This window comes from Cyphomyrmex costatus, unplaced genomic scaffold (genome assembly GCF_001594065.2).
Source record: "Cyphomyrmex costatus isolate MS0001 unplaced genomic scaffold, Ccosl1.0 scaffold51, whole genome shotgun sequence".
Taxonomy (NCBI): domain Eukaryota; kingdom Metazoa; phylum Arthropoda; class Insecta; order Hymenoptera; family Formicidae; genus Cyphomyrmex; species Cyphomyrmex costatus.
The window spans coordinates 780,166-798,755 of NW_017279354.1; the positions used below are offsets into that span (position 1 = coordinate 780,166).

Genomic DNA, 18,590 nt, shown 5'->3' on the forward strand with positions numbered 1-18,590 from the left:
AATGCCAGTCACAGCTATATTCTTTAGTAGTCTAGGATTGCAGAAACAGACTGCGTGGAACTTTCTTAACGCTCCACAGATCTTGAGGTTTGTCCTCATTCGCTTTGCATTTGTGCGAAAAATTTTCAAATAAACTACATACCAATTTCATTATATAATCACAGATTTATATCTGAATTTTTATTATTAATTGTTGATGTTTAATGTATTAACAATTAATACGTTATTAATAAATAATGTAACAAAATCTTTGATGAAAATAGTCAATTATCGTAATTTGTTTTAAAAGATACAATTAGATTGAATATTATTACAATTAATAATAGATTCAAAAATCAAGATGATACTATTATATGTGATAAAAAATATTTTATTCTACTTGAGTTTACTTTCACTAATGTAGATTAACTTTATATTCGGGGATTAATTTATTCTTTTTCTAATGTTCATTTCTACCAATATAGATTAGTTTTAATCTAGTCTTATTTTCTTTTTAATTTTTGAATTCTAGAAAATGATAAAAAAAGTAAATCGAGATTAAAGTATCTATGATAGAAAAAAAGAGAACATTTGAGATTGCACGTGAATCTTAACCTGCATTCCGACTGCGGTCTTACGATTTGTACACCCTCCTCTTTACGCAACCCGGCGCGTTTATACTCTCTACGGAAGAGCATTGTGGCGCAGGCGTTGTGCATTTTTCACCCCTACTGACGGTCTGCACCCTTTTCGAGGTAGGGATGGAGTTGCGACGGGGGTGGAGGTCTTCAGTGAGAGACTAAACGTGATACCGCACGGTACGGTCACCGTCGCGATCGAAAGTACACAGTGTATATACACCCTCCTTCCCTTCCCCATAGACGCATTACGCATATTTATGTATATACGCGACGCATATTTGTATACAGTCTATATTTTTATACCAACGATAATATAATTAGATGACATTTTTGTATCGTGAAATACGTCCAACTCAGTCCAACTCTCATCGCAAAATCATCGTGTATATATATATATATATACATATGGTGCATGAAAAGTGGTAGAACCGGCAGAGTCCACCGTTACCGATGGGTAGGACGGATATGTCAAAAACGCTCAATGCTTATAGAATGTGAGTAGACATAAAAAATCCATAATATCCTCATTTTCCTCTTTTTTTAAACATTTTCCCTATAATTTCTCTGTGATACTTGTAATTACTTGGAGTGACAAAATGGCTCAGATTCATAATATTGCATTTGTATCGTGAAATGATGATATATATATTTTTGAAGATAGAGAGAGAACATTACTTTTACAAGCCGTAATACATATTTTTTGCTAGATCTTATACTCGCAGAAGTGATTTTCCAAACTCCATGCCACTGTAATTTATACATCTGTTCGTTTTAACGGCATTATCTACCTTTTATTTCTTTCCATTCTGTAGAGATCCAAATCTATTTCATATTAAGTGTAAAAAATATTTAAAAAATCGTAGCAGAAGCAGACAAGCTTATTAATAAATATGGGATTGGCAAAATGGCTGTAGTAATTATGACTATATATGAAGCTTTAGTGGCGAATTCAACGGCGAGAGCTGTTGAACATCTCCAATACTAGGCTTGACTCTTTGTCAGGTTCAACGATAAGAATCATTCATATCCGATTGCCATGTAACGGACTTAGAAATTGCACCAATTGTCGTCGGTGCCAAGCATCGATCGATGGTTCGCATGGCGCCGCGACGTTATCGTGCTCATCTACGATATGTTCAGAGCGCAGTACTGATACACGAAATTTCCGGAAATATTTTTGAAAATTCATGTCTTATCCTGAAAAGATTCTTATTGATATTAATGCGTAACATATATTGTACACATACACTGTTTATATAATTTTTAAACCTTGAATGTCGATCAATATTATATAGATTTTTATTGAAAATATATTTTGCTTTCGATAAAATATTCAATAAAATAATTTGGTTTTCAGTAGTTAATTGATATGCTAAAGTTGATCTGAGTCTAGCTTTTTTGAAGGCTAGAAAGGTATAACATTAATTAAGTAATGTTTTGTCACAAGTTTCTATCATGTATATAAGTAAAAGCTTTGTTATAATTAAAATGTTGTGCTGGATTTATTTTAGATTACATTTCAAGAGATAAATGCTTCAATATGTATATATATTGCGTATTTTAGCATTTAGATTGTCATATATTAAATTGATATTGATCAATATTGCTAGAAAAATTAGCTTGTGTTAACTATAGCTCTTCTAAACTATGTTTTGCTAAAAAGAATTTAAAATTTTATATTAATATTGATTAATTTTAGAGTGATTACAATCATCTATTATTTTAAATGTATAACATTTTTTTAATTTTTTATTTGAAAGCTTTAAATTTGTTTGTGATAAGAAACGGAAGAGATAATAATATAAAGTAAACACATTTAACGCATTCAAAATTATACATTAAGAGAAAGAGAGATCCAACTTTGATTTTTGAGCAATAACATTTTTTAGATCTTTTAATTGACTATTTTGTTACTTACTGTCGGTTTTTATAGGTGGTTATTAGAGACTTTTTAATTTAATTTTTAATTTAATAATACTTTTGAAAAATAAACAAAAATTATTTCAATTGCATTGGTAAGTAATGAGCGTTACTACACTCCAGTCTCGAATTTCTCACGGTCTATTGCGTGTTAACATAAACACGCAATGTTGTCGTAGCTTATCTCTCCTCGTGTGAAATAAACTGTTTCGAAGATCGGGAACGATGGCATGTAAAGATAAATTAATTTAAAAGTGATGAAATAATGATAAGTCGGATAAGTCATTGTTACAATTGTCTAAGAATATATTAAATTGAGCAAAACGTTCCTTTTATAATATTGAATTAATAAAACGAAAGAATAAAATGAACATTTCATGAATGCAATAATCGCACATCAATTAGACTCAAGATTTTCTTTCTTTTTTTTCTTATTTTTTTTTTAAAGAAAAACGAAATTTGATATTATTGATTTCTCGAGTTTTATGAATTTGCGTTTTACATAATATTTAGTCTATTTTATAAATGATTTATAATTTTTATGTCAGAGTTCAGGATAAAATTTTTTATCATTTTATTTGTTGCATATGATAAACAATGTATAAATACCTACAAATATAATATTAAAGTACACACATACATCAAAATATATATGCGACATATAATATCAAAATATAAATGGAGTCTACAGTTTTATTCCGAAAGCTGATGCAAATTATAGATTATCTAAAATGGATTTTATCCGTATGTACTTATTTATATATGTACATATATGTATTATATTGCAGTACTGAATTTAAAGCTTAAAATTAGATTGGAGATATATAATTCAGTTCATTTCTCATCCTTATATGTTCATATTTATATTTATATTCTTATTTATTCTTTCTTTCTATCTTTACATTCTTTAACTGTAGTATTCTGCCGTTTTTATCTACTGTTCTTTTTATTTTTGTTTAATAACTTCTAATAATTTTCAATGAGACCCTGAGATAATACTTTATATATATTCCTAGAATATTTATAGAACTTACTTTTTTTAAAATAATGTTTAAATAATTCGTTAATTTTTTAAATTAAAATTTTATCTATATTTGCAATAAAAAATATAACTTAACAAAAATTAAAGACACATTAAATTAAATTCTACTTTTGCATTTTTTATTCGTTCTTATTAGCCATTTAATTACAATTGCTGCAAATTAGAAATAATCGTATATTGGCATAAACTTGTTGATGCGTGATTTTTATTTATAGAATTAAAATAGTTGAACATATTATGAATATATAGTATTATAAGCGTGTAAATGTAAAAGGTTAGGTTAGGTAACAGAAAACAGTTAGAGGATGTAGTAGCTATAAAGAAAACGATTATGTTAAATAATTTTATTTACTTTTCCGACTTTTTACTACTTTCTAGCCTATCCTACAAAACTTGTTATAGAATATTTTTTAAGTTCTCCTAAGGTTTTGAATTACGATCGTTAATTTTTTCCTTATACGTGTTTTAATTTATATAATACATAGTTTGTGTATCAGTTGGCCGATTAATCCAGAGATATAAATTCAAGACAGATTACTTAGGTTCGTCTCTATCTTTTATAGTCGCTATTTCGAATGGTTAAAATCGTACCGATCGCAACTGGTTGAATAGCGGAAGTATCGGGATCAGACAAATGATCTTATTGCGAAGTCACTAGACCTGTTTGCGATACTGACCTTAGGTTGTTGGAGAGGCCAAGGTTTATGAGTGCCTGAAAATTTAACTTCATCTGAGCCGCCGAGAACAGTAGTTTAAAATACGATTGTCACTTATCATTTGAATTGCTGTATCTGTTTTATTGGAATGTTTCTCAATTGTCATTCCATAATAAATGTATTATAGTTTTCTAAATGGAGACGGATAGTTCAGATTGAAGCTATAAAGATATTGTACGATTGAAAAGACTTTTTAATTAATTATTTAGTCTTACATTGAAATATCAAAATTGAAAGCATTGTGTTTAAAATATATTATATACAATACGTGGAATATCAGTTAGTATCAATGAAGTATTTTACAATTGATCTTCTCAGGAAAAGGTGGTCTTTCTTAGCCAGTATCGATTATGCAGCAGCGACGCGATCGTTCCTCTTCACCATCGAATTTCTAGTCGCGCTACGGTTCTATAGATTGATTCATAAAAAATATTGTAATAAGAAAACTCAATTGTTTTATATAATTAAAGAGAAATTTTTAAATAAAAAATTTTACATGAAGTCTTGTTATAATTGAAATATTTTTACTAAAAATCTGAATATTTGATATTTTAATTACTATATTGAAATATTTAAACGAAATTTCTTGATATATTATAGAGCGATTCATAAAATTGTGACTGTTGAAATTCATATTTTGAGATCTATAAAATTATAAGTTTTGAATGAGCGAGGAAAGATACAATAGATTTTCAATAACTGTAAAGCTATGAGATATGTTTAAATTTGTTGTTATATTTAATATTAAATTGTTGATTATATTTAATAATTCCTATCTTTTTAGTATTGTTGATATATCATACTGTTGATTAGTTAGAAATGCACTGTATTTTTTATTTTAAATATAGAGCAAGGTAGGAGGAGCGAAAAAAAAGAAATGTCTCATTGTCTAATTTCACTAATGGAACTTGTTGTGTTGGCTTTTACTGCTATTATATATATTGTATTGTTAAATAAAATGTATCATATATGGCGATTGAAATCTGTCTTGCTCTGAATTTTTAAATTTTTTGGTTTTGTCATATTTTATACTTTTTTTTTATTATAATTTGTATTTTTCATTCTGTTATTTAATAATATTCTGACTCACTTTATGATTATATAATTCTATAAAAAATTCTATAATGAAATTTGGAAAAATCTTTATTTAATGACATGTAAGAAAGGGTAATATGTTGAGAACGTCTCCAAATGAATCGCTCTGTATATATATCCGATTCGGTCAGAACCGCGAGAGCGGTACCGCGATGCGCCGGCGTCAAAATATTGAGCCGACAGTACCGCGCGTTAGACCAGCACGTAGACAGCTTCAACGCGACCCTGAAGACATGGGGTAAGTCCTCTCTCTTCGTCCTTGTCTTTCGTTTTACTCGCGACTTTCCCCGATCGAGTGTCGATCGTGTGTTCAAATTATCATTATAACGATTCTCCTGCTCTCGGCATTTATTAGACCTCACACTTTCAGCCTTCAACTTCCTTCTCTGCGACGGAAGCGTTTTGGCGCTCGTCGGCCATTTTGCAAAAATATATAACAACGGTGTATATGAATATTTGATATTTTATTATAAGGTACCTAAATACGTGAGATGCAATATTTTATTGACATTCTTTTTTAGAAACTAATTGCTATTTATCATTTAAGACATAAAAATTAACTATTTATATATTTCACATATATATTTTATCACATGTGTGTGTATATTGATTATTTATATTTTTTTAGTAGAACATTTATACATTTTCTGTAGAAAAAGAAAGAAATCTTTTTGTTTTGCAAATATAAATTTCCCCCCTTTGTTTCTATTTTCAGTAAAAAAATTGAGAACATAGGCAGAATGACGGCGATGACGCAGGAGGAAATTGTGGCTGGAGCACGGACTGTCGCACAAGGTCTAGAGGCTCTTCGAGTCGAACATGGTGGTCTGCTACAAGGCCTGCAGTCTCAGGACGCGCCTGCCGCTCGAGACAAGGCTAGTCTACTTTCTAAAATCATCGAGATGATTGACCTGGGCCTAGGCGAGGCGCAAGTGATGCAAGCGTTAGCGAGTCATCTGCAGATGGTGGAAGCAGAAAAGCAGAAACTAAGGACGCAGGTGAAGAGGCTGTGCCAGGAGAACGCCTGGCTTAGGGACGAGCTAGCCGGCACACAACAGAAGTTGCAAGCGAGTGAACAAGCTGTAAGTTACTTTTGACATCATTGTTAATCCTAATTCGTTAATATAATATGATTATATTAAGTGAAAATCGACCGATGAGGTTAAATACACACTCTTTAAATCTGAATCAGTGGATAGTCACTGATTACCCAGTAGCATAATTGGCTCAATGAAGTTCAACTAAAAAGGACAGAAAGTTTGAGCATTATATTATATATCTAAAATACTAATATTTACACACATTTTAATTTCAATCTTGCAATACTATATTCATTGAATTTATTCACTAAACAAGGTTAGTTGAATCACATAATGGTTAGCTAGGTTAGGGATCTCACATTTCATTCACTGATTATCAATATTTAGCATTGATATCTGATTATCCACTGATTCAGAATTAGAGAGTAAATAAAAATATCTGGTCAAGACGATTTTTCATGTCTAATATTTCTTGTAAATTTATACAATTTTCAGTTCAAGTTGAACTGATTATTTGTCTGTTTTGAAACACAGTCCTAAACCGAAGCTGGAGTAGTAATATCACAAATTAATTGACAAGCAATTTAATATTCTTGATGTATATATGTAAATAAGCATCTTAGAAAGCTGTTAATCATTGATGCTAATATTAATTTAATACTATATGTTAATTTAACGTTACATACAGGGTGTCTTTGCATACAATACTAAAACTACTACAGAGGCTTTAGCACATGAAAACAAGTTGAAAATATCTAATAAACATATATTCGATTGGTACTTTTATTCATGTATGATATGATGATATGTGGGTATACAAAAATAATTTAAGTTGAGATATTAAGAATTTTTCATAAATATATTTTGCATTTTAATCTTATTTTTAATACAGTATATATTAATAGTATATTAGCATCAAGACACGTCTATTAAGCTGGCACAGCCACTTCAGCACAATAAAACACGACCAATAACACATTTTTTGCTATTTTTTTGCTAATTTTTTGCTTTATTCTCGATTTTTTTGCTCCAGCCGATTTGTTAAAACCCATGGCTATGCTTAAGACTAAAGTTAGCACAGCCACAAAGAAAAATAGCAGCAAATAAAAAATCAAGTATATATTCTTGAAGGGCTATTTTTTTGCTAATTTTTTGCTCTTTTATTAAAATTAGAATGCTGTAGTTCAAACTTTTATCATTTCAATTTTTTAAAACCTTCTCACTTGTGCTATTATCTACTTGTGCGCTTATTACGCTTTCCACTGAATAAGAAATTACTTAAATGACAATCTTTAGTGATTAATCATAGCTATCTTATATGTCTATGATTTATAAGAATCGTAATACTTGAAATTTTCTATAAGTACAGATGCAAGAAAAATTTTTAGTAATAATTATGAAAATATTAATAATTGAAAAGGTACTCTTCATTATTAATAATTTTTTTTATGACAACAATTTATTTTAGTAATTTGCAAATTTATCACATTCGCGATGCATTTCACAGGTTGCTCAATTGGAAGAAGAAAAGAGACATTTAGACTTTATGGCCAGTATGCGACAATACGATCCGGATCCATCAACAGAAGATGAAAATGCTAAGGATCGACCAAAAGATGACCCTGTAGTGGATCTTTTTCCTGATGATGATACGGACGAACGCAACAGCAAATGTAAGCATATTTTTTTATTTTTGAACTATCACAAAATTTGATAATTTGTGAAATAAAAAAATTTTATAAAAATGATTACTAAAATTAATAATTTATACATTACTGCAAATAATTTAACAATAAATAGAACATTATAAACGAATAATAAGAATAATTGCTATTTAACTAACTTTTTTAATTATACAAATTAAATTTTTTAATTATTACTTTTAAATAAATTAAATGTGAAACGCGATAAATATTGCAAGACTATATTTCTTCAACAAAAATTTCTATTGTATTTTTCAAGCTATATCTCCGACTCCGCCTTCGCAGTTTGCTCAGCAAGTGAATGCTGGCTATGAGATACCAGCACGATTGCGCACACTGCACAACCTGGTGATCCAATATGCAAGTCAAGGCCGTTATGAAGTGGCGGTGCCCCTGTGTAAACAAGCTTTGGAAGATCTAGAAAAAACTTCTGGCCATGATCATCCTGACGTGGCAACCATGCTGAACATCCTCGCTCTCGTATATAGAGACCAGAACAAATATAAAGAAGCCGCGAATCTTTTGAACGACGCTCTAGCGATTCGAGAGAAGACATTAGGTGAAAATCATCCCGCGGTAGCGGCAACATTGAACAACCTTGCAGTGTTATATGGAAAACGAGGAAAATACAAGGAGGCTGAACCCCTATGCAAACGAGCACTGGAGATCCGCGAGAAGGTACTAGGTCGCGATCATCCGGATGTAGCAAAGCAATTAAATAATCTGGCACTGCTGTGTCAGAATCAGGCCAAGTACGAAGAGGTGGAGCGTTATTATCAGCGAGCACTGGAGATCTATGAGATTAAGTTGGGCCCGGATGATCCAAACGTCGCTAAAACGAAAAACAATCTAGCATCTTGTTACTTGAAGCAAGGAAAATACAAGGATGCCGAGGTGTTATATAAGCAGGTGCTTACTAGAGCACATGAGAGAGAGTTTGGCGCCATTGATGGTGACAACAAACCTATTTGGCAGGTACGAAATAATGAATCACAATCCATATTGAATGCCTATGCTTATATAATAGAAGCTATAAACAAGAAATTTTTTAGTCAGTTTTTGCAAATTTTCCTAGGAGACAAATATAGTAGCTCAAAGTTCCTAAGAATTGTATGAAAAAGGAGCAAGATTCATTATACGCGAGAAGTCGAGGCTTCGCCCCGCGCGCCCTGCTCCCGTTTCGCCGCATCCCCGCGATCATTAGTAAAGGCCCGTCTACATAAGTCGCAACACGCAAAACGTAGTCTGATATAAAGCAGTAGATATAATATAAAACAGTATTGAACAAAAATAAAAATACAATTTTTTAAAAATATATTAAATAATAGTTTAAATTATATAAAATCTTACTGTATATTTGAATGTGTCGTAAAAACTTCTCAAAAATTGAAGAAAAACATTATTAATAGAAAAAAATATAAAGAAAGTTCCAAAACAAACTTTTATTGATAGAAGCTAAACAGCTGCACAAAACAAGTAAAATTTGTTAAAGACAAATGTCAATTAAAGTAATGTAATTGAATTGACAACATTGAAAGTTTCTTTTAAAAACTTTCAACATTTACATCACTTTTAAAAAAATCAGTTAGACAACATATATTCCTAGTTACTACAATCGATTTCCTATTAAAGATAACTTATATTTTTTATTACATTAATTAAGCGAAATACAAAACTTAAAAATGCTTCCTCATTCAATATTGTTTATAAAGCAGAAATATTTACTTGTGACGATAATTTGGAATGCTATATTTAATTTAACAAAAAGAAGTAAGTTTTAATTGAATTAAAGACTCTTTACAGTTTGAAAAAACATCAAAATTAAACGAATATAAATGGCTATACAGAGTCATACGCTGTTAATGAAGCGTGGAAAAAACAAAAATTTTACATTTAGATTCATGCAATTCAGAGTCGACTCCGCTTCCACGCTTCGTTAACAGCGTATGACTCTGTATAGCCATTTATACTCGTTTAATTTTGATGTTAATTTAACAATTAAAACAAAGAAAAAATTAGCATATGATATAAATATATTTTAAAACAAATTGAATTTAATAATAAAAAATATTCTAAAAATAACCAATAAAAGAAAATATCAGATTAAAGATTAAATTGAAGTTGAAAAAAAGGATAAAAAGCAGCATTATGTTATTTGTTTACAAATCTGTACATACAAATCGTACATAACTTTAATTTTATTGAATTTCTTGATGAAATTCTTTGAAATTTATTTAATCGTTTTTTGATCATATTATGATTTCTGTTTTAGGTAGCTGAAGAACGAGAAGAAAATAAGCATAGAAATAAGGAAAACACACCATATGGCGAATATGGCGGTTGGCACAAGGCTGCGAAGGTGGATTCTCCTACCGTTACTACTACTTTAAAGAATCTCGGTGCCCTTTATCGAAGACAGGGTAAATACGAAGCTGCTGAAACGCTCGAAGATTGCGCCTTGAGATCTCGAAGAGAGGTGATAATATTTGTATTAACTCTTAATAAAGCATACACCAGAAAGCAAGAATTATTATGTATAATTGCAAATAATATAACTAACGATGTTTTTTACATTTCTCGCACGCAGCACGTGCAACAAGTGAGTAAAAGTTTCTTAGCACTGTTCTACAATTTTGCATGATTTTTACACATTACAAAGTTACACAATTTTTTTTTTGTCTACGTTTAAAATATATTTTTTAAATTATTTCTTCATTCTAATTTTAATTTGAATTAATATAATGTTAATAAATTACCATATAATTATTATTAATACACATATGAATAAAATTTCTTGATTAAATTTTAATTCACACATGTATAATTTATGCAACATTTTAACAATTATACAATATTACAACAATTTTAAAATAAAAAAGCCTGTTAGAAAGAAAAATTTCTTTATTAACCTTGAAATGAGTTTATGATTTGAGGTATTGGCAGTCAAAATCTTAAATAATTACTCTTTAACTAGACTTTTTGCACAATTTATTTTATTCTTGTCTCTTCAACGTAAAAAGAAAAAGAAAAAACATTAGATGTACAAAAAGTTTAACTAAATTAACCAAGCCTTTAAATAGTTTAAGTTGTTTAAATTGTTAAGTTGTTCAAATAAGTTTAAATTGTTTAGATTAAATCTTAGAATCTCTCAGATAATAAACTTTTGTGTGTACGCACGCGTGCTTGCGTGCGTGTGTACATGCGTGCGTGCGTGTGTAAATTAAAACTAATAGAAATATATATGATTTACATTATGTAATATATATATATATATGATAAATATGTACCTAATAAAAATAGTATAAGAATTAAAATTTGATTTAATTAGTTACAGTAATATGCATTTATAGAATAATTTTTTAAATTTTCTTTTTGCAGGCATTAGAACTGGTAAGCAAGGCACGGGTGGTACAGACGCTGTTGGGTGATGACAAAAGCTCTACCAGACGTGGCTCGCGATCCAGTCTGGCTAATAGCGAACATGAACAAAGTCATGAAGAGGTGAGTTTTTTTATCTGTCGTTTTATTTCGACGTATAAATTAGCCGTATGCACTTCCGCATGTTATGCAGTAGCTGACACAAACACTTATAGCCGTCTACTATCCTTTTCTTCTTTCTTTTTGTTCTTTTTTTCGTTTCGTCGTCCGTCACGTCCGGCACAACCTGATCTGACCGAATTCTGGCCGAATCTCATCGGCGACCGCACTCGCACACATACGAACGCAATCGAACGCAGGTGAACAGTTCGCTGCCATTGGTGCAAAGGGCGCTACATGAAGGACAGTCAACGGCGGGCAGTGGCCAGCACCAACATGATGCTAGTCCTAACAAACCCGGATTTAAAAATAAGATTTTCCAAGCTTTTGGCATTCACTCGTCATCTACATAAACCGGGTGGATTCCGCTTTTCGTTTCTTGTTGGCTTCTATTCCGCTTTATTGATTCGTTAAATCCGTTCTCTTCAGCTGCGTATCCTGTATTTTTTCTAACAAGTTTTATCTATCTTCTTTTATTCTGTAATGCTTTCTTATAACATTTGTCTCATTTTAAATGCAGAATACATACATACGTACGTACGTATGTATGTGTGTTATATATGTATATATTATATATATATGTATGTATATATATATGTATATACATATACACATATATATAATAAATAACGTATTGTAGCTAAAGAGAACAGATATATTTTACCGTGCTCTCATTCGTTTATCGATGATTTTTTTAAGTACGACGTCACTGAATAGATAGATGTATTCCTAGGGTGAGCGAGAGAAGACTCTAAAATATATTCTTTTATATAAGATATAACCTATAAACAATTCATATCTCGATCGATTAATCTCTATCTTTTGGTATCTTAAAATAGAAAACTGGTAAACTTAATATTATAAAATGGAAGCCTGATAAAATTAAAAATAATTGATCAAATTTGAAATAAAATATTAAAATTAAAATCATAAAAATGGAGTATTAACAAGATTTATTTTAGTCTCTGTATTCATAATTATTTTAATCTCAAATTAAATGAGATGGCTTATCGTTATTTTTATATACATATTATAAAAGAATGTACTAGGAAAAATATTAAAATTAGAGTGGCAAATGCGTCAGGTTATATTGTAGCGCAAAAACATGATACCGCGTAATGCATATCTAACAATGAGTTCCGAATGTGCTCCGAATAGAACACATCTAACTATCATGTGATATAGCGTGACGTAAATATACCCTTCCAAGTGGATTACCCAGTGTAGAATTATATGCAGGATTTTCTTTAAATCACTGATTAGAACATTAATGAGATTTATTTAAGAATTTTATTCATTCTCCAGATAGTTTATATTGAAAATTATATTTAGCACACATTTTATTATATACTTTGTAAAGCTGTTTATCGTCATTTCCTAAAATGAGCAAAAAAACTTCATCAGTTTCTTTTTTAGAATACTGTAAGAGATATTAGCGTTTGATATGGCATTTCTCTTTCAAATTAAAAACTGTTTTACGTGTTTTAGAGTATTATATATAATTACAAGGTGTAATCACCGTTTTAATTGGAACACCTTGTTAAATTGCATTTATTTAAGTTTTCAGATAAGGGTTTACTCATTTATATCGTAAATGTAAGAAATAACTGGATCAGCTAATTTATTACTTTATGCAAAATGTAGATAACAAATATAAAAACGATAAAAAAATATTAAATAGTATATTTAAAATATACGAAAATGGTATGCTAATTGAAAATGTGAAGATTTTAAACTATAAAAAAACAACGAAAATTTAAACTCGTATTATTAAAGTATACGAATATTTTTTATATAAGGGGATTTCACATCAAATTAGATTGAAAAATGCAAATTTTTTTCTTCCTGAAATTTTGTATTCTTGTACATAATATAAGATATGTATTTTTGTCAAATTTTTATCCAATGCTATAATCAAAATATTTTTTGAGACACAGAATTTCCTAATTTATGCAAATTTTGAAGTCATTATACCTTTAGAATCTCTAATTTCTAACGGTTAAAATGCAGAATTTAGCAACAAATTATTTTAAAATGGATTTATCACACTTTACATGTAAATAAACAAATTTTTAAATAACATTTATTAAAAAATATATATTTAAATACTAAAAAATTTTTTTAAAGAGATTAAAAATTATATCGTTTGAAAGTTAGAATTTCAAAAGTATTTGGAATTCTTGTAAAAATTCCATCTCAAAAACATTATAATTGTAGCATTGAAACTTGATAAAATATATTTTTTTAATATTTTATATAAAAAATTTCAAAAAGAATAAATAATATTTTTTCTGTTTGATTTGATGTAAAATCATCTATAATGTTGAATTATCTTTGAAATACTAGAGTATATCAAATCTACTTTGGAAGATATGATTAATGTCTTCTAATTTTGAAGCATTTTTTATGCATTTTATTAGATATTTATTTACTGTGATTAGTCATAAAAATTTACGTCTTTATTGATGAGTACATGTTAAAATTTTTACACCTAAAGTGTCAATGAGGTGGCATAATCATTATATTAATTTGATATAATGTATATATTTCTTTATACTCTGCTTTTTTTTTTACATATGTTTTATAGCAGATTCAGTCATTTCCTTATATTCATGATTCATACAAAGAGATTGCAACAATCAAATATGTTCGACGCGTTGATTTTAATTGAAATAAAAAAAATATTAATGCAATTAGAGGAATCGATAAAAATTAAAAAATATATTGATAAGAACTCAAAAATGTAAAGAAATCTGAACATAATGAAAACTCTTATGTAATCCGATCTAAACATTTTTTCTCTTTTGTTCTAAAATGTGTGTCTATTTCTCCTTTTTTCTTTTTCGCTACAAAATCGATGAAGTTACACACATTTTATTTAAAAGTAGTATCGAGCAAATTGCAACTTTGCTTAACTATATAATGCAGTATAGATTTGCAAAGCAAATCGCGAAAAAAAAGAAACGAAATATATTAATGATTAAAAGGAGGCCTCGAGTAAAATAGGCAAAGAAAGACTATGTAAAAAAATATTGTAAATCTAATAATTACGAAAATATTCCGAATTTTATTCAATTTATTATTACAATTACATGCATGTATATTTATTACAATATAAATTGAAATATGAATCGGAATATAATTCATTAAAATTTATCGGGAAGATTTATTCTAACGTTTTAAAAAACTGGAAACACATCAAGAAATATTGACGCTGTGTTCTGGTTTTGTTTTATTTTATTTTACAAAGAATTTCTCCAAGTTTGCAATGCAGTGATACACATATATATCAAGTATCGATAAAAATATTTACGATAGCATGAAATATATTTTATTAGATACTGCAAATGTAGGTGACTTGGGACCGTGCAAGTAGTAACTTGGATCCATGTATTTTTGTTAAATTCAGTCGTGGTATTCATCCATGAGTCATTAAAAAAATTTAAACTTTCTTTAGAAATGTATAAGTAGATACTATGATTGAATTTAATAAAAGTATATGCTGTCTCAAGTTACTCGCACTGTTCCAAGTCCCCTATATTTATGGTATTTTACGTTATAAAGAAATCTATATTAAAAGTTCATCGCCACATGGCTTTTAGCAGTATCTTAATCGCAATTTATACGCGGTTCGAAACCAGATTGCAGCAATTCTTGAATATATATCATATCTTGAAAATATGAAATAAGATATTTTGAAGATATATTTTATTTACAGCAATAGATATATTTACATAATTGTATAGAGAGAAATAGATTTCAAATATAATTTTGATATAGATATGTATCGAATGTATTCGAAAACCTTATTTATTAGAAAAAATGTCAAGTTACAATTGAAAAAATATATTCGAAATATATTTGAATTATATTTGAAATGTATTTAACGATGGCACAAAATGATGTAGGCGATATCTCTTGTAAGATCTCAACGGTGCATGTAAAAAAAGAAAAATTAATATTTGTTGATTTCTACGTTGCGAGATACCAAGAGTATATGATTTTGATTGAAAAGGAGATATGAGTTTTATATGTATATTCTACGAAGAGCGACATACAGCACCCTTAATATACACATTCTTTTTTAGATAGGATAATTTGTTACATAAATTAATGATTATTTTATTCTTGATTAAATTAATAGGTTAAAAATGATGGAGGTAGTGCCTTGAGATTTTAATAAATAATAAATAAATTATTTTCAAACGGAGACTTATTCTTAATTTCTCTTCCATTGATATTTCGAAGTCATCATGATTTTTTTTTATTATAGTTAGCATATGAAGAAATAATAATAATAATAATGTATGTATATAAAATATTATTTTATAATTATGTTTTAAATTAAGATTTTTGTTAAGATTAAATTGCTTTTGAAAAAAAAAATGTACATAATTATATTTGATTTTCTTTGCATATAACTACATGATACGTAAATGTATAATATGCAATATAGTTTCACTTTTCTATAGCTAGACATTTTTTTAATCAATTATTGTTTTTCTATTATACAAATATAAAATATGATTGAAAAATGAGTATTTTACATTTTACAAGTTATTTTATATCTATATATAATATCAAATGTTATACATATGATAAAATGTTAAATATTATGATAAAATATAAAATATTTTATGATAACATATAATAATCAACAATAACGCGCGTGCCCCCCAATTGTAGACTCTATTTGTTTTAGATCTCTATTTGTTTTAGATCTCTATTTGTTTTGAGCTATTTTATTAGTACATGTTTGCTATATCAGTACATATAAAATGTACATATTTATGATACAATATTTTTTGTTTCCATATGTAGTGTGAAAAATTTAACGAAGACAGAACGCATATTTTATTTATTTAATTAAAAATTCAATTTTACATGTTTCATTAAAATGCAATTGGGAATTGAAGGCAGGTTCTAAAATAAAGAAGTATCCAAGTCTTAATTGTGTTCCAATTTTATTCGAAAATAAATTTTTTTTATCTTGAAATAGATAGGCTTTCAATACAAATAAAGCAAGCTTCTAGACTTGAGATAGACGTTGAAAATAAGCAATAAAAAAAGGTACAAATCCAGGACTTGTAATATTCATGATTTAAAAAAAAGTGAAATCCTATACTCTGTTAAAATGTAGAAGCTTTTTTAATAAGAATATTAAAAAAATATTTTTAAATTGTTAGTGAATAAACCTGGGCAACCAAAAGAAATATTTTAATAGTCAGTACTTTAATACCAATATTTTGAAAATTATTTTCTGTAAATTATCTCATATTGTTTAATATAAAGAAAAATAATATAATTTAAGATAAATGAGGTATGTAATACATAATATACTATAAAATTTATATTTTTGAGTGCAGAAAGAATGAATCCAAATTAAAAATCTAAATTTTTTATTTAATAGGTAAGATTCAGGAATGCTTCAAAAATATTAAATGTCATATAAATATTAAATGTTAATTTCCAAAAATAATTTTCTTAGTTTTTTCATTGAAATTAAAACTAGACAAGTTTTTTAATATTGAAAAATTTGATAAATGTGACTCGTCTCTTTTCTGCACTCATTCAGATTGTCTCAATCTTAGAATAGATAGATTCTACAATACGTTTGATTTAGAATGCCGAAAAGGCATGTAGAAACAAAATAGTAATTTATAGAACGTATAATGTAATATGTTCGTAATGAATGGAATATTGTGCATTGTTCCGCACGCAAAACTTGTGCTTAACTATGAGGTTCGATCTTTGAATCAATTTGCGTTGTCGTTTTTGTTTCGCTTTTGGTTCTTGAGTATAAATTGAACGGAATCCGAGGTACGAGATGAGGCTGATGATGACATAGCGGAAATATATCAATCCAGATGGCGAAAGGATAATTGATAAGGTACGTATTTTTTTGTAGAAAAGTACATAGAGATTTTTGTTAAGCACATAATTTAATTAATTGCAAATATTGTTTTTGTCACTTTATTTCTTTTAAATGAACAAACATCTAGTGATAGAAGGAGTAAGTTGATAAAGATAATATGTTACATCTTTTAAACATATACTTTTTATATAAAGATGAAAAATATGTAACCTGATTATGTAATATTTATGGTTTATTTTTATAAATAATCAAATTATTTTATATTGAAAAGAAAGATTGTTATTGGTATATAATATCTATATTTAATTTTTGTAAGATATCTTCTCTTTCACACTTGCTTCTTCAATTTTTTTTTCCAATAATTAATGAATGCTTTGTGTGAAATTCGTAAATATAGTAATAATAATAATAAATATTAATATAATGTAATTATATCGAATATAATAAGCTTTAAAACAGAATGTGGATATTACTATTAGTAACTACATAATCAAAGAAATTGCAGAAGAAGTAAATGTAAATTTGTTATTGTGTGGAATTTGCATGCCGAAACATTAATTGTGTATCATAATTGTTTCCACGATTTTTGTGTGCTTGCTATGATGATGAAATATAAATACTCATTAGTTAATTAATACACTATCCGCTTTTTTCAGAGTACTGTTATTAATATTTTATAAAATAATATATTATAATTATAAATATCTTGTATCTTTAATCAAAATAAAATTGACGCTATTAATCCATAAATTGTGGATTACAGAACTATTACAGACGAATGTCATAGAATGCAGAAAACTATATTATTACAATATTTTTTAACATACTGATATAATTAATATGTTATTTAAAGTAAAAAAGTGTATATTAACGATTCAGTGATTACAACGTAACTTCTTATTTCTTTATATATATAGATTTATTCATCAATAGATGTTCAAAATTTCTTTAAATTATATTTCTATATTATTCAATTTTTAATATTCTATTATCCGTAGAAATAATTGAAGACAAAAGATTCTTTCTATTTTTGAGACAGTTA

At 28.0% G+C, this 18,590-nt stretch overlaps 1 protein-coding gene across 3 annotated transcripts in view; it reads left to right on the forward strand.

Moving 5' to 3' along the window:
* The first annotated feature begins 1,061 nt into the window (after nucleotides 1-1,061).
* Klc (kinesin light chain) overlaps nucleotides 1,062-18,590 on the forward strand; it is an 18,862-nt gene continuing 1,333 nt past the window's right edge. Inside the window, exons 1-8 of one of the 3 annotated variants that reach the window (XM_018546011.1) lie at nucleotides 1,062-1,114; nucleotides 6,109-6,475; nucleotides 7,941-8,106; nucleotides 8,396-9,111; nucleotides 10,409-10,612; nucleotides 10,724-10,735; nucleotides 11,515-11,637; nucleotides 11,874-12,026. In XM_018546011.1, coding sequence (XP_018401513.1) covers nucleotides 1,071-1,114; nucleotides 6,109-6,475; nucleotides 7,941-8,106; nucleotides 8,396-9,111; nucleotides 10,409-10,612; nucleotides 10,724-10,735; nucleotides 11,515-11,637; nucleotides 11,874-12,026 — 1,785 coding nt within the window. In that variant the 5' untranslated portion in view covers nucleotides 1,062-1,070. Of the gene's footprint in view, nucleotides 1,115-6,108; nucleotides 6,476-7,940; nucleotides 8,107-8,395; nucleotides 9,112-10,408; nucleotides 10,613-10,723; nucleotides 10,736-11,514; nucleotides 11,638-11,873; nucleotides 12,027-18,590 lie in introns of those variants that run through there. The other 2 variants (XM_018546015.1, XM_018546012.1) reach the window with 2 other exon arrangements.